The following is a 17,806-nucleotide window of genomic DNA, read 5'->3' on the forward strand; positions in this document are numbered from 1 at the left end:
TCTTAAGAGAAGGACCCTGGTGTGAAGTATGGAATATGAAAAACGATTCACTGTAGCCATTTCTGTTCATTGAGACAGCCAGTAACTTAATTCTTTAGCTTTAAAGAAGACCAGTAAAAAGTAAGATGATTCTTGATACAAATGGCAAATGTACATTTCTAAGAAGATGTGTAGCATTGTAAAGAGCCAGGTTGAATTGCCATTAAACTAGCTTCACTAATGTAGTACCCTTCAAAGCATCTTTAAAACACACCAACCATACCAACACTGAAGGAAAATCCATTCATTTAATTTTAGTTTTTTCAGTTTCTGTATGGACCTGCTGTACTTGAAACAGAGGCAACTAGGAAATAGTACAGTATATTAATAGCTTTAATAATTTTATTTTTAAAGTGCCTTTTGAAACCCAAGGATGCTGTAAAATGAAGTATATTGGCACGGTACAGTATATTAAATAAGTGAGTACACCTGATCTTTTTCTGACTCTACCAGGCATGCTTGAATGTACAGCACATTTTTTGCCTATGCCATAGGATGAACTGAATTTTCTTGGTTTGAGACAAGTTTTGGTACAGTAATTTTGTTTTCCAACCCTGAATTGCATGAATGAGAAATCTGATAAGCTGAAGAAAGTTGTTTTTCAGGTAATTTATTCAGTTACAATAAAGTGAGCATTTACTCCCTGATCTCATTATTCACACGTAATTACAGAAAAACATTAATAAACAATTCTATTTATACCAAAAATATAGGTTTATTTTAAATCACACCAATTTAACATTTTTTTTTACCATCTGCAGTTTCTTATCCAGTACACTTAGAGCTGTGTACAGTACAGTTGATTTTGGAAAAGGCAGAATGTTACCATAATTTTTGTAAAAGAAAATCATAAAAAACAAAATTATCATAACTTCCTTGTTATTTCAATATAGTAGATAAATGGTAACTCGTAAACCAGCCCTTCATTTTTCAGATTCATTATATTCATACTTCTTTGTATATATAAGTGACTATTGAAAACTGTAAGGAAACTCAAGGCTTGGTCTGCATGTAAACGTTTATATCCCACTCATATTTGGCCATAATATTTACATTTAATATGAATTCTATTCAGTTAATAATTAGCTACTATCCTTAAAATAAGCATATGCATTCACAATTAGCTGTTCATCTGCTGCCTAAATAAGATGACAATAACATGCTGTACACAGGTGAAAAAAAGAGACAAGTGTCCTTTGCTGGAAACAAACATAAAATGAGACAGTCAAATGAGCAGAGTATGTACATCCTTGATCCGTGTCCCGAACTTTCCGTTGTCAAGCAACTGAGAAGTCTGATGGTACCTTTTTCTGCCTTGTTGATCACCAAGCCTTGTTGATGGGGTAGAGAACAGCCTGATACCTTTAGAGTTAAGACACTTCATTCCTCAAAGTGACACTCCTCCTGCTCTCTTTGTAATCTGGATTTTGCAGGCTCTTCCTTCACCATACCCCCCCACCCACCACCACAGCCCCACCCCCACCCCCAATTCAGAGACTTCTGCTACAATTGCTGTTCATATCACTTGCTCTTTGGATAATTTTGTTTCCATCTTCACCGCGGGGGATGTCAGAGTTTTGGGTGTCTCCCGCGACTGCGGGCTTTAACAGCGCAGGTGGAAGATGGAGGCAGAGACGGCGAGAGGGAGGAGAATGGAGAAGGTGTTTGACTGCAGAGCGTTCCCAGCCCCCAAGGGGGTGGTGAAGTTGCCTGAGCTCGCGCTGATGTAAGTGCTGGTGGTGGCCGCTGTAGAACTTCCATTCTGAGCCAACTGGGTAGCTGTGTTGACTGTTGTGGAGGCATAAGTAGTAGCAGTAGTATTAGAGTCAGCCTGAAACAGACAAAACCAGGAGATAGAAAGAGCCAGTTGACACGTGTGGGTTGGCTTTTTCTTGCATGTAGTGGCAATGCACTTCAATTTCAGTCTTTTACTGCCATAACAACAACTAGCTGCATGGAATTTGGTTCAGTGACCTCACACAGTTAAAGACATACACTAGAATGCATGTATACAACAAAAGGAATAACAGAATGCAACCACCCAACACATTCACACACCATCCTACACATGCTCCGGTAACAAAATCACGTAACCAGTTAAAAAAGTAACGGCCTCTGGGTAGGTGCTGTTACAGAACTGGTAGTCCTTGATGGACCTGAGCTGCCAACCAGAGAGGAGAGAAGTAAACAGAGGTTGGGCAGGATGGGAAAGGTCGGCTTTAGAGCTTTGCCTTTCAGTCTAGACAGTTACAGTATGTATAAGCATGTACTGGTGGGCATTTGTGAAAACAGTCGCACATTTTCGCACGTTTTCCGCCTAGCTGTGCACGCACATTACCAGTTTGCCACGGCCCTTGCAAATGCTTCACTGGGAAAGTGCAGTTCTGTATGAGATTTGGGAAACGCTTGTGAAACTTATGCCAGCTCTAGTGTACATGCCAATTGCATGTGGGGGTCTGGAACTGCCTACCCAGCCGCGCCATCAAAGGCAACGCCCTGGCATCTTTCAAGAAACTGGATGAAAGAAATGCATCTTAGACATTGGCTGCAGTTACTTTAAGAAAACTGGATGAGCCGAAAGGACTCCTCACTTGCAAACTATAACTAAAACTTTACCATGTAAAGCCTTGCTTTGAGTAATTGGTAAGTACCCTGCCAGCACCACAACTAATTACATCTTAAAACCAGTGTGGACAAAAACACTCCCACAAATTATTAAATAAACAGGCACAATGCATCAGCAAATCTGAGCTTTCCTTTTCATTTACATGAAACCTTGGGACACTAGGATTATCTCTTCTGAAAGCCTTCTCTACACATGTGAACAGTTCTTTGGGGATTTGCAAAGTAAACTGCATTAGAATCCAAGTGGGCGGAACACGTGGCAATTTTAAATATTACTTCCCCCCTGCTTGTTTGCTTGGCAATTATGGAAAAGGAGACATTTCAAGGAAAATGAAAGGCTTTGCATGTAAACATCGAATGTATCAAATCTGCTAATTTTCCATCCATTCGATTCTATCTGCTTTGTCCAATACAGGGTCACAATGTTAACTCTTAAAAACTGAAAGAAGAAATCTAAATTACAGCTCTAAAGGTTTCTGGAGTGTGATCAAGCTCAAGGTTTCTCCAGAACATAACATTTCAATCATTATTATACAACTAAACTATTATATTACTTTTATAATGCCCTTCCAAGCTATGTAGCTCTTAATGACTCAAAGTACACTTTATCAGACGTAACAGTGTGTTCAGTATCAACCAATAAGAGCAATACTTGATAAGCAGTAATATGAGCTTTAATTGTCCAACTATCATTCATAATCATTAATCATGGCTTTATTATTGAATAGGCATATGTCAGTAACTTACTCCTAATCTTTCAAACCTTCATTTTAATATCATTGTGTCCATAACATATAAGTAGTGTAGATCAACAGGCCAGATAGGTCTAATATACTCCTTTCCTGTGTAAGGTTAATGATTTTTAAATCCTTTAGACTAATATCTCCAATATACTTCTTTATATTTCCACTGTTAACTCTGCAGAAATTAGTGACGCACAAGCTGGCCATACTGCAGTAAGGTGTTGGCAATCTATTTCTGGGTCCCTTTAATAAAATCCATAGACCTGTAATTTGCATGATGCTTGAAAAATGCCATAAAGACAGGAATCAAAGTATTTACCCCTCCCGCCCTGAGCAACAAGAAGAAGTCATCACCAGAAATCGAGCTTTTCTTACTCAACAAGACAGTTACTTCTCATTTTACGTATTACACCACACCCATTTCTGGGCAACATCTATACAGTTATTTTTTTGCCGGTGGAACTGGGTCCTGCAAGTCCTTGCTCCCCTGGTATAAACTCCAAAAAGAACACTTTAAAAAGACCGTAGGCTTATTATTATTGGCAAAAAATAACAAAACTGACAGCACAGCTCAAACAGCTATGATGTCACAGAGGAGCAGAGAGCCCAAGAGCCTCACCCTCTTTTCACCAGAGTTCTAGTCAAAAGGTGCATTTGAGACGTACAGTAAATCATACCCCTGGCCCACGAGCACAGAGCTCTTTATGAGATTGCCATGAATGTGGAGATTGCTCTACCCTGTACTAACAATACAGTCAAGATTTAGGTCTTTCTGCTTAACTGCAACTGTGAAATACCTGGTCAAGCTCTTGAAATTACCTGCCACTGAATCTAACCAACATAGTAAGTGAAATCCAGACCCTTACTGAATCCTGGAATCAGAAATTGCAACCTTCAACATTTCTAGCAGAAAAGTAGGCAAATGATCAACAGCAGACATTATTAACTGGATAAATAAATAGAAATGTTTAGCCAGAATAATTTGTACTCTCCTGAACATCAAGGCACACAGAATAGTGATTAGGGAACATCTCAGCTTGATATGTAGCATTCAAATGCTTCTGTACAGTAAATGATTAGATTTACCCACCCCTGAGAATGCACCATGGGAATGTAACAATTGAATGAAAGAGGGCAATATTGCCCTCGGGCCCTTTCGCATATCCATACACACATTATACAGTATAGGAATGTATCAAATATTCCACATACTGTACTCACATCTCAAACCTCAACTTTTCCTAGATCGCCTAATTTTCCTTGCCAGTGCACTAGTTGCTGTACGTTCAGATCAGTTTTTCCTTCAGCCGGGAGAAGGTAATCAAAAATTCCGTTCGCTGTTGGTACAATATATGCTGTAGATGTTTTGCTTCCTAAAACAAGAATAATTTACTTTAATTCAAACATTATAGCGTCTATTTTCAAATACAAATAACTTTTTTGAGAAAAAAAGTTTGCATCATGAAGTTTAGGGTTTTCTGTTCTCCTCATATTCTACTTCACAGATAAGGTACTGTGTGAGATTCTGACAACGTCACCGGCCATCAAATTTTCCTTCGCTGGTCTGTTCCAGAGTTGGAAAGGTGACTCAGCGAGGCGAAATTGACGAATTTCTGGAGCTATGCGTCTACACACTCATAGAAGCAACTGCACAATTATATCCTTCAACAGGTTTTCATTGTAAACATTTAAAATAATATAGCAAGGATACAGTACTGTGCTATATATCAGAAGATCCGTAGTCACTGCCAAGCACCTCGTCTTTAACACTTTTAATCCCACACCAAACCATGAAAACCGATGTCTGTCTTGGTGTGTTGCTATCGTTCATCAGATTGATTTATTTTTAAAATTCACATCAAATCAAAATGAAGAGAGTTCAATCGAAAAGTTACCAAAGAATGGTCGATACCGTTGCTATTATAGTTTTCAATTGGTATCTACTACCCAGGCAAATGTGATATTCAACCCAAACGATATCGGTCAAGATAGACTCTGTAGATAGATCTTTACTAATTTTACAAAGTAACTATACCATTTGTGTTAACTAGCTAGGCAGATGCGGTATATTATTTGTCCAATGTATTTGAAATGTAAATTAAAAACTAATATAATTTATATGTTTAGGGTTAAATCTTACAAAATATGTTTTTTCAATTGCATTCACAATAACTGAATATCAGCAAATAATAAACTTCAGTTGCTGGTGGTTATTCGGAGATCCGAGCATGCAAAAAAAAAATAATTGACAACCTTAAGGTATTGCATTTTACGCAAAACCGCAAGTCCAATATACACTTCAAAGAAAGAAACTGAACAGTTAAAAATAATACATTTGTAGATAAGTACTTTGTTATTTTTTGAATACTTGATATTAGTTATGAAGCTGTACTTTGTGTTTATATTGCATTTTAATTCCCATTAAAAATAGATACTTAAAAAAGGCAATTTAGTACCTACATTCGTACTTTCCAGATGTTTGTAGTCTGACAAGAATAGCACTCCTAAAAACTCAGCAAACAAGCTCACCGCATAAATTTGACTTCTTCACTTGGGTATTTCTTTTAACATTTTAGCAATATAAAACTTTAATTTAAAAAGCAATAGGAATCATACCTGTTTTGATACCAAACATACGACAAGCATGACCGCTCCAAAACACGCAGCTGTTACTTTAGTCATTTTGTAGCTTTTGTGGCTGAAAAGTTGCCTCTTCACAAACGCAGTGATCAACGCTCCCGCAGACCTCTATACAGGATGGAGAACCTGTTGGTTTTTATATCACCAGCATCTGTGATTGACATATCACGCAGGCAAGGAGGCTGCCCCTAGACTTTGAGACCTTGAAAACGAAAAGTGGGAGGTCATATGCGGTCTGTGTTTACGGTTTTGAAATCAGAAGCAAAGGTGTTTTTTGTAATTTAGGTCACATATAATCAACTTTGTGTGTCCCGCAAAGCGCACCAGGACAAGTGAATGGGAAATGCATGTGCGTGGGTTTGGACGGACATGGCCTGGCAGCTACTCCTAGCAGTAGTACAATAAATGCGTAATAGTTACTCCATATTTACCATGTTTAATGTCTTCTAATGTGTTGTTTATACAAAAAAAATGTTATTTAGCAAGTTAAGTTAATATACTGATATCTAAAAATCCCCCCATGAGCAGACGTTTAAAGACGATTTTGAAAAGGACGATTACAGCAGAGCTCCCTCTGACTTGTGTATCTATATTTTAAAAAATATATTACATTATGTGTTTCATTTGACAATGAATCTAAATTTAACGTCAATTGTTCAGAAACGTGTTTCACGATCTTGTTGCGACCTCCAGTGGTTAAAACAGTACTAGTAATGAACAGGCAAGGGAAATAGAGGATGAGATGAGAACCATCGTTTTACAAAACGCATTTTCTAAGCTTTAGACTTAGCCGTAGCTTTTGCGTGTCTTTTTTATGTGCGTACAGTATGTCCCTGTAATTCAGACCTTTCCATCCAACCGCTTTGTAATCTTACGTTCACTCGCCTTAATGAAAACTTTGCTAGAGGAAGCAAATCAATATTGCAACGACACTTACTTTAAATTACTTGAATTTAAAATAATATAGTTTACAGAAACGTAAGGAAAAAGCCCTTTACAATCAGTACTGGTAGGTGGAATGTGAACGTTTGAATGTGTTTTTCATGTGTTAAGTACGGGGAAACACGAAGTTTATAAAAGTTTTAATTTGTAATTTTTTAGCCCCGAGTCGAATAATAGTGTACAGCACATTCATTTTTAATCAGTAGTGGCATTAAAAAATTACTAGTGCTATTACAGAAATAGTTTAGGTTACATTTTAATTGATCACAGGCAATATAATAATGTCGTTTTCAGATCTACTATGTACAATGTACAGTGTCGGATACTGCATTGTATGGGTCCTTTTGTAGTTGTGTATAAAGCGCTATTCGAAGACTTTATTTTTGTGTGTAAATTGTTAAAAATGGTCGGCAAACTCACATTATGCCATGTGCTATTTACGTATTACTTTCTGGTAACTGTATACATTTTTATGTTATTTTATATGTTTTTTGAGTTATCTTGTGGGACTAGGCAAGACGTTCAAATAGTACAGGAGATGCCGCACATACACCTGACTCTAGGGGGCGCTGTAGCTGCGGGCTCAGTTTCATTACAGCAGCTGTAACTCTTTCACAGCTGTCCTGTTGCTCTCTTTGGTTGGTCAAGGTGAAAGAGCAAAGAAGGAGAGAGGCAAAAACATACAGTATCAAAGGAGGGAGGTTAAGTGTGCTGGCTGCTTTAAATTCCAGAAGTTATTGAAGTGCTGCCGTTTTCGTAGTTCCGTAAGTACACGTTTACGATATGCGTGGACCGATATTTTTATATAAATGTGACGCAAGTGGGTTTAATTCATATATGCAGCGTGTAGGGACTGCATGGATTTATGGGAACAGAATTCGGGTGTGCTTAGGATCATGCTGAACTCAGGTTCAGCTGACGAGAATAAAAAAGTGTTTTAAATACATTTCCAATTAGCGTCTTTGGCGAGTTACTCAAGGTTATGTACTCAGGTGCGTCATAGAAAATCTCAGTAAATTACCATGATGTAAAACAGCAACAAGAATGACATAGGGTTAATAGTCTGAGACCAACTAGTGGAAGACTGAAATTTAAAAGAACTGTCATTGTCAATGAAGTATAGTTTAAAAAAACATTATTCATCTGTAGAATCGAGGTACCAGTACTTGCGTTGCATTTCTTTATTGTGTTGAATGTGAAGGTTGCAAATGAAATGTTGCTTATAAATTATTGATGTTTTTGAACATCTCTGGGATTATGACTAATCCCTCAAACTAATCTGCCTCTAAATCAGAAAATCCTTTAAAAGGTAACAAAGATAAACTGAAATTAAAACAAAAATGTGGGAAATCCTGGACAAATTATGAAGACATGTTTGCTTATCCAATCATTTGTATGCACCTATATATGCCTCACACACATTCACTTACACTAATGTGAAGTAGATTCGTTTTAATAGGGGCTTCGTTATTTAGCTTCTTTAGTGACAGGCTCAAGTTGTAAGTTCTTTCTTCTTTTTTTCTTTGCATATTGGTCCTGGTTGATTTCCGTGCATCTGATCAGCTCCCGACATGGGTGGTATAATGCTGGAGGCAACTGATACATGGTGAAATCCGGTTGTCAGGAGCCACTGAATTGATAAAATCGAAACTTGGCGAATTTCATCAATGACCCGTTCGGTTTTAGATTTGAAGCTCAAGTGTTATTAAATTCTTGTTGGAGTGCAAACAGTACCTCTAACATCTGTTGAAAAGCTGACTGGCTAGCTGATTTCACACTTGGTAGGTCATTCTTATTACAATAAAATTTGGAAAAAACGGGCAACCTGTATAAACCAAAATGTCCACCATTTTATTTTCAAATGTCAGACTACCTCACCTGCAAACTGGCTTAAGCAGGTGAAATCTATTTTTGACAGACATCATCCTTTGCACATTACATTTTCAGTTTTTCAGTATGGGCTCGCGTAACGAAATGGAGGCATCAAAACCAACCAGATTGTAGTGTACACTTCTTTAGTCTGGTGGGCTGAGCTCAGTCTTTGAAGGTATAAGAGGTGGTTATGGGTAAACTAAGATGACCACCTGACTTTCCATTGGTCATTGGCACTTTTGTACTCTCAATATTCAGACTGCTAGTGACCAAACATTGTCAACCAGTTTGCTTTAGAGCTCTCAGGAATCATTCTGCAACTGTATCAAACTCTTCATTTTCACAAATGTTTTAACCAGTTCTAACAAATATCCGCAACTTTCACTCCTCCATCAGCATGACTCAGTGTCAACTGCTGTGATAGCATCTGAATATCTGTTTAACCCACTAATTAAACTTAATCATTTTACATAGGATTATATACAATTAAATTACAGAAATTGTATATATTTTTATTTAATAATTTTACATAGTTTGTGCTATGGTGCACAGTCAAATTCAAATATTCAAAACCGGATAACCTTTTTAGGAAAACCCCATATTGAAATTGATGATGACATGGCATATACTTTTAATTGCTGCTGTGGAAAAGCTGATAAACCATCTAGCTATATGGTTGACCTGTATAATCACAGGGAAGTGCAATTTAAAAATGTGTAATGGTTATGTTTTCCATATTCTTTTATCACAATGTGAAGATATCTTTACAATTAGTGTCTTTCTGTACAACTATTTCCTTCTATCTTTACTGCCCTCTTGTGGTTATTGAATTGGAACAGTTTTACAAATGTGGAAAAGATAGATGCTTTATTGATCCCGTGAGGGAAATTGCAGATTTCCTCCATCACGTTTTTTAAATCAAATTTTGCTTCAAAAATCTTGATTTGACACTTACTGCAATTAGTTTTACATATGGGCCACAGCCACATTGCATTTATGTTTACACATAGCCAATATCAGTGTAGTCAAGGAGCTATTATTGCAGTAATTGTCAGGTTTATTTTGGAGGAAAAATAATGAATTTGTATAGAAACCTACCTGCAATTTTGCTTTGCTATGGTATTTCTTGGTGGTGATTTTTGTTGGTCGTGATTTTCATATGTCTGGAGATGATTCTCATCCATTTTTTTTTCTTTGCTGCTAACATCCATGTAATAATATTTTAAACTTCTTTGCTAAATTTCTTGACTGTGGATGTTTTTCTAAGTTGTTATCAAACAGTTTTCCGGGCAAGGTCCTTGAATGTGCGTTTAATGCAAATCATCAGCTTTTATTTTCAGCGTTCACACACCATAGAGAACGGCACAGCGGCGCAGTGGTTAGCATTGCGGCCTCAGTTCTGGACCTGGGGCGCTGTCTGCATGGAGGCTGTGTGTTCTCCCTGTGTTTGTTTGGGTTTCCTCTGGGGGCTCCGGGTTCCTCACACAGTCTAAAGACATAGTGGTGGGTAGACTGGTTTCTGGGAAGACTGGCGTCTTGTCCAGGGTGCATCCTGTCTTGCCCCCGTTGCTTTTCGGGATAGGCTCTGGCTTCCTGGCTCTGACTCTGAATTACAGGAAATGGTTAGAAAATGGATGGATGGACAAACCCCTTAAATGTGCGAACCAAAAAACTGCGTAAATCACTGCAGCTGTGTGTGTCTCCTGTGCTTAGGTTTGATCATGAGGGGGTTATGGCTGCAGGTTCACCTGTGGAGAAGGTTGAATGGACTTTCTTCGCTGTGGAAGAACACTTCCTGTCATGTGACAAGCAGGGTGAGATGTACGGGTGAGCTGCACAGGACAGTACATGAGCGCCGGATTTCGAGCCCATGTTTCTTGCCATCATCAGTTTTGGGGAAACAGGGTGCAGGCCAGCTTGGAGGTCAATATCAAAGCTTGTTTGTGCTCCCTGTGAGGTTCAAAGGCAGCAAAAGTGCAAAGAAGAGCAGTAAAAAGAAGACCCAGGAGGTGGACGAGGAGGAGGATGAGGAGACTGACCCAGAGGAAACTGACTGTGAAGAGGAACTCCAGGATGACCCTGGCCTGCCCAGAGACTACAGAGATTTAGAGAAAGCGGTGCAGTCCTTTCGTTATGATCTGATCATGAAAGCTGGTTTGGACATGGCTCGCAAGTGAGTGATCCCATCACAAGGGCTCAGTAGAAAGCTAGGGAGCACGGGAATCAAAATGCACAGCACCAAATAAATGGCCCTTTATATGCGTGTCAGTGCTTTTCAGGTTTTATCGGGAGTCTTAAAGGTAATGAGTCTGAAAAATATCTGGGTCCCAGTATCCCCTGTGAGGAAACTATATGGTTATTCATTATTTATTAATTTTCTGTAGATTGAGCAGTTTACCCACAGGGAAGACTAGTAGATCCACTGGTCTTTTTAAATTATTTTACAAATAATTTTACAGGGGAACATTTTGTGCACGTTGCATGGCTTTTATGACAAATGGAATCCTTAAAATCATGGGTTCAGAAGGTCTTATTTTTAATTTTCTAATTTCATTGATGATTATTATTATATCCATACAACTTTAATATACAGTATATAAATAATAGTATGTAGGTGCAATATGCTTGAAATCCCAATCATGAAAATAATTTATCTATTATTATAGTTTTACATTTAGTTATTGTGTAAATTAGTATAAATTAGTGTAAGTTATATGTCAGTATAACCTAGGATGTTATTAACATAACTTCTATCCCTGCTTTTTCAGCAAAGTTGAAGATGCATTCTACAGCACCAAGTTAAGGCTCAATGGACAAAAACTTATTAAAAAAAGCAAAACAGTGAGTAATTGTTTCTTATTATCTAGCAGTAGTTATTTTACGTATTTGGCATTCAATTACGAATGTATCTTATGTTTGCCTTGAGGATTTTAGCTGAAGCATGTTTTTATGTTTCAAAGTTCCAGATTTCTTGATAAATGTCACTTTTTTATAAGCTGGCATTTGAATGCATTAAATGTAAAATGTCAAATAAAAAAAGATTTACATAATCATATAAGATGTTTTAGACAATGATGAGTTAGAATACACCGTATGTAATAAGCATCTTCAGTTTACTTAAAGCTTCCACAAATGTTTTCTAAAAGTATAATGTTTTTGACTATTAGAATAGTTTACTGTAAGAGGAAATCATGCTTGTCATTTAGCAGTCTTTAATTCCCATTAATTGCTGTCTTCAAATACCTTTTTATGTCATTTAAAGGTATACTGAATACAGTATGCGCAGCGAACATGAAGAGTTGTTGTAGATCATCCATCACATTTATAAAAAATATCTGTTTAGCGTTTCTCCTCTTTAATTATCATTAGTTCCTCTCTATACATCCAGAAAGTGGAAAGGCTGCTTTCAGTTTCACAAAATATTAGAATTACAACTATAGATATATGTAAGATATAATGATTAAATATTCACTTAAAACAAACTAGCTATATTTTTATTTTCAATGTAAATTATTCATTTCTACATAAAGAAGGAAAAACCTTTAAGTGAAAAGAGGAGAACAATGCCAGTTCTACTCTACAATTATGTTGTTACTGTGCCTTTAATGGTATCGTGATAAATGAAATCACTTCTTAGTCTGTATTTCTGTATGAAGGAATCTGTCTACAGTATATTGACTGAAAATAAATCACTTTTGCTTTAGTTCTGTTTATGTTTATAGTAAAATCTAAATTCCGGTATGCTACTTTTGTTGAACCCATGAAATATGTGTATGAAATACAAAATCTTTTGCCCATGAACCTTAGAAAATGTTTCAATAATTATGACCTGTTCTCCCAAACTAAGCTCTGGATCTTAATGATTAGGCTTAATTTTCAACTAAGATGCAAGAGCCATTGCAGCTCCTGGGTTCAATAAGTATCCTGCAGTGGCAGACTAACATAATTTAATCTTTTTAGTTCTGAACAGAGACAACTATGAGGAGACCTGATTCAAGTATTCAGAATTCTCAGAAACACCGAATGGAAGTACCTTTAAAACCAAGAACAGGAATCACTTCCTTACACAAAGGGCTGTAGAAGTATGGAACAAGCTAGCCAGCCATGTTGTTGAATCTGATATTCTGGGCTTTCTTCCAAAAACAGCTGCATGCCACAGCTGCACCTACTGAAAAAAAGTGAGGCCTCTACTCATTTGTAATTATTTTAATATTGCTTTCACTACAAAAGCACTTTGATTTGCATTTAAGTCACATGTAAAAAGCTTATTGCATTTATAGCCAGGTGTACTAAAGAGATGTAACCTCATGCTCAAAAATTGGATTCAGCTATAGGAACTGTCAATATATGACTCTTCATTTACACAAATGGTAGTAATTCTTACCTGTGTTTTCATCGATTAAGCATTTCATGTGACTGTTATGAGATGGGCTCCTGTAAAGCATTACCAAAATTCTTTTTTTTTCAGATAAGGAATTTACTTTTTATTACATTTTAATGTTTTTTTATAATAAGGGCTTGCGTGTGTTAAGTGCATACTGTACAGGATAGTACCTAACATTTACTAATGACGCAAGGGAACAAGTAATAGGTTTATTCCATGATGGGAAAAAAGAAAGAAAACACAGAAGGCTCCACGGCCAAAACGTTGTGTTTTCCTTCTTTTTTTTCAGCATGGAATAAACCCATTACTTGTTCCTTTGCAGCCTACGCATGCTGACGCAGCTCCCCACCTGATTTACTAATGACTGTAATAATTACAGGACTGTACCATAATGAGCAGGAGTGTTACTGTTTTCCTATCCATTGTTTTTGCATCAGCTGATGATTTTAAGCATATTACTCAAATTGATAACCAGGAATGTTATTGCTTTCAAACTTAGCAACCATTCTGTGCTATATTAAGGTGAAGTCTGGGTGTTAGAGAGAAAATCTTCTGTAACCAATTGCACATTATTACAGTACGTGGGAAGTAATGGGAATTTTGTTTATGCAAGTTTATACTGTGTGAGTAGTTTGGTAGGAATGAATTAAGCTCATATAATGAGAAAGTACAGAGTATATAATATATTAAATTGCAACACTAAAAATGACAAATATTTAAGAACTTGAAATGCATATCCAATCAGCAAAACTTTAAAAGTCATTGTGAGAATAACATCTCCTGGCTATGTCTGCTTTAATTGTCAAATGAAGGAGAGATTGACTTTGGTAACAATTAGTGCATCCTAGTACAACAGAAGAAATAGTGTTCAGTATCGTTACCATAATCTTCCAATTATGTGAAGACCAAATTAGGAACTGGCACAGACTTGCAAGCCACATGATCTGCAGTTTCCTGCTCGGAATGCGTTATCAATACTATCAACCCAATGCCAGCATGTGCGGATATCTTTCAGTATGCATTGTCTTATGTTTTACCAGTTATGCTTATTTATTAAATGCAAGTCCGGAGAATACAATACAAGCCTTAAAAAAAAACATTTCTCATTACACCAGTATAAAAGGAGTAATAAACTACACGTGCAGCTAAAACCTCAAGCAGTTTCTCTGAATTTGTACATAAATAAGAATCACTCCTGTTCCATAAATGCACATGTGGTACATGATTCAAACATTGTAATTAAAAACATAGCCAAGCATTCGGGGTTAGTCCATGATATGTTTACTCCTAAGTAAAGATGTTTTTTTTAACCTTCTGAGGGAAGAGAATTATGGGATTTCCAATTTCTTCTCTGAAAAGGAAGCATTGTAGAGGAAAATTTTGAAATGCCCAAAAGGGCACTGCTGTTGTACCCTTCAGAAGAGTACTTCAGTTGAATTGCTTCAATGAAATTGCCCAGCTTTATGGAAGTAAGTTACACAGGCTAAAAATGTCAGCCAGATAAATTAAGATATGTTAGAAAAAATAATTGTCTTTTCATGCCTCCCTTTTTGACATTAATTTCAGGTTGTGGTCCTGGTGTGATAGACTGGGGCATTGTTTCAGACAGTAGTGTAGCAGGCTATACACATCTTGTTAACAACATCGCTCATATATTATTTCCAACAGTCTCACACACTGTTGTCATCACTTGCTAAAATCTCACAATAGATGTTTTATATTTTAAATGTAAATAGTAGTTTGCAGCTCTTCAATACTTTCTTGGACATAGCAACCAGTGTTTATAAATGTGCTGCAATGCACAGTATGGTATGTTTGAGCTGCAACGGGTCTTTTTTGGTACATCTGGCAGTTAGTGTCTTAGTAATGGTTGTGTTACAGTAGTTCTGGAGGTGAAGTATTGCAATTCAGAGCTTTTGTTTTTATGTCTTTTGTAGGTGAAGGTTGGAGACATATTGGACCTTGTTGTTGAAGAAGACAAAGATACTGACACCGTCACACTCATGAGGGTGATTTTCAAAAAGGTGTCGGGAGAAACCAAAGACAGTGAAAAATACAAGGTTATTTTGAGGCGCTGGAAAAATCTAAAACTTCCAAAACAGGAGGCTTTCAAACAATAAGGTTCTTCCAGAACTGTTTCTTATTGGTTAAAAATAATACTTGCAAGTATTGCTTTGCAATAATGTTGAAGATCTCTTTAAATTTAAGACTGAGGTGCAGATATTTCAGTACCTTTGTTTACAAAGATGTGCTTAAAATTAGCAGACATTATATAAGGGGCAGAGATTTCAATAGAACTGAACTGGTGAATTTTGTGAAATATTCAGGTGATGAGTTATCCCTATCCACTAAATGTTTTTTTTTTCCCCACTGAATGTTGAAAATGCTTTTCTATTCATACAGATGGTTCGGAACTAATGTGCATACCATCATGTAAGCTTTGTCTAAATATTTTAGATTAATACGATTTTATATTAATACTATATCTCATAATGAATGAATGTTTACAGGAGGTTTAACAACCTTGTGGTTGACGTGAGTATACATAGAAGACGGAGACAAATAGATGACTATTCATCTCAAATAAACAGTGCCTAAAGTATGTCCTGTTTGCAGTTTAACTGAGATAGCATATTTGGTGTGCTGCTTTGTAAAGTCAGTAAGTTGGTCTAGGCCACTGCAGTGTATCCCCAGGGAGGAGACTCAAGTGATGTTAGTTGAGGTCCATCAGATTAAAGTAATAAAAAACATGACTTCTGTCATCAAGTGATTTTGTAATAAAATTCTCCATCCACATTCTTTTATAGTAATACAGCAAAATTAATTTTTTTAATCTTTTATAAAGCACAGAAAATATGCTTTGGAATAGCTCAATCCAAAGCCTGAGTCCCAGCTCAGCTGCAGGGTCAGAAAGCTATAAAAATAAGCTTCACTTCAGTAAAATACTGGGAGGTTTTTTTTATTCATTTAAAGATTTTTGCAGATATACAGAAGTGTGCCTGTGATTTAAACATTGAAAAGTCATACTCAATTTAAAAAAATACATGCAGTCTGTTCTTCACTTTTTTATTCTACAGTCCAGTACCAAGTGTTGTTCACTTGGAAATTTTAAACCTGCAGTACTTTGTGGATAACCCTAGACTACTACTGCTCCCAGGCATGTCTACAGTTAAAAAAGATGGACTGGAGATATGGTTGGCTAATATAGTCCTCTAACGTGGACATAAGAGAAGATATGTCCACCGACATATCGGTGTACCGAGATTTATTGTCTGCTTCTGGTACCCAAAACACCGCTGCCTCCTCTGTTATTAAAGAACTTTGTGTAGTGTGTGTATTGTCATTGTCATTGTCAATAAATATTTGTTTAATCAACTGTGCCTGAATTATTGGCCTTTTTCAGCAAAGCTTTGCCAGAGAACAACACATTCATGTGCCTCTAACAATACCAGCTGCTCAGGTATAGTCTTGGCAAAATCCTTGCACGTTGGGGGTTATGATAATTTATTTTACTTAATTTATCCACTCAGTTATTTCCCGATTTTCTCAGTTTTCGTAACCTGTATTTTTTTCAGCAAAGCTTTGCCAGAGAACAACACATTCATGTGCCTCTAACAATACCAGCTGCTCAGGTATAGTCTTGGCAAAATCCTTGCACGTTGGGGGTTATGATAATTTATTTTACTTAATTTATCCACTCAGTTATTTCCCGATTTTCTCAGTTTTCGTAACCTGTATTTTTAACTATATACTGTATATGTAGTGTATACAAGTGGATGCTGCACATTGGTGGTGGTGGAGGGGAGTCCCCATTACCCGTAAAGCACTTTGAGTGGAGTGTCCAAAAAAGCGCTATATACAGTAAGTGTAAGCAATTATTATTATTAATTATACATTTTGCTTTTATTTTAGCCTACATTCTCTCTTGACTTAATATGCTTTACAAGCACAGGTATTGTATACATTTTCTTTAATTGAATCCTGTTGTTTTTTTAAATATAAGTTTTTTCCTCTTATATTTTTAATTTATTTGTTGCATCATTTGGGACACTTTTTTTACCCTTTGATTTTCGAGAATCTGCGTAAACTTTTGCTTCCACTCTCCACATATTCTGTAGCTCATAAACCGTGCTTTAATTCCTTTAAAAGAATTTCCTCAATTGTTATTGTAAGCTGTAGACATGGGCTTAACCTGTACAGTTTCACGTATCCTTCAAAGTATAATCAGTTCCTGAATGGTTTTGTCTTCTTCATTCTGATTCGATTGTTTGAAAAGACAATTACTGTATAAATAAAATACTTGTAGATCTTGCAGAAGTTCTGTCAAATTCAGTAACAAAGCATTCGTTACCCAGTCTACCATTTCTGTTTCTGGTCTTGACATTCCCTTAGGTTTTTCTCAGGCCATGTGGGGAAAATTGAAGTTTCCCATAAATACTATTTATTCTTTTCCACCAAAATGTGTGATTGTATAATGCAGTGCAGAATTACAGTTAACATATTTGGCTGTCTATAGGATGACCCAGACAGTTTGCATCCACACATTTTACATCCATCTCTA

General features: G+C 36.6%; 1 protein-coding gene and 1 long non-coding RNA gene across 2 annotated transcripts; one reads left to right on the forward strand and one right to left on the reverse strand.

The window, feature by feature from the left end:
• Positions 1 to 633: 633 nt before the first annotated feature.
• Positions 634 to 6,250, reverse strand: LOC148674947 (uncharacterized). Its single transcript, XR_015935420.1, has 2 exons — positions 6,024 to 6,250; positions 634 to 1,870 (listed from the first exon to the last, which is right to left on the reverse strand). It is a non-coding gene; the product is annotated as an uncharacterized LOC148674947 (long non-coding RNA).
• A 1,364-nt stretch (positions 6,251 to 7,614) lies between these two features.
• Positions 7,615 to 16,476, forward strand: mtres1 (mitochondrial transcription rescue factor 1). Its single transcript, XM_088625740.1, has 4 exons — positions 7,615 to 7,753; positions 10,575 to 11,034; positions 11,630 to 11,702; positions 15,183 to 16,476. Exons 2-4 carry the CDS (start codon positions 10,583 to 10,585, stop codon positions 15,363 to 15,365), a joined length of 708 nt encoding a protein of 235 aa, XP_088481866.1. The 5' UTR covers positions 7,615 to 7,753; positions 10,575 to 10,582; the 3' UTR covers positions 15,366 to 16,476.
• The last annotated feature ends 1,330 nt before the right edge of the window (positions 16,477 to 17,806 follow it).

This window comes from Lepisosteus platostomus, chromosome 3 (genome assembly GCF_059453375.1).
Source record: "Lepisosteus platostomus isolate fLepPlt1 chromosome 3, fLepPlt1.hap1, whole genome shotgun sequence".
NCBI classification, from domain to species: domain Eukaryota; kingdom Metazoa; phylum Chordata; class Actinopteri; order Semionotiformes; family Lepisosteidae; genus Lepisosteus; species Lepisosteus platostomus.

Excerpts from the sequence above, each read along its gene's own strand:
- mtres1 (XM_088625740.1), top strand. The coding sequence starts at position 10,583 with ATGAGGGGGTTATGGCTGCAGGTTCACCTGTGGAGAAGGTTGAATGGA. Across the intron at positions 11,035-11,629 it reads GGTTTGGACATGGCTCGCAA|CAAAGTTGAAGATGCATTCT; the intron begins GTGAGTGATCCC and ends CTGCTTTTTCAG. Across the intron at positions 11,703-15,182 it reads TTATTAAAAAAAGCAAAACA|GTGAAGGTTGGAGACATATT; the intron begins GTGAGTAATTGT and ends TGTCTTTTGTAG.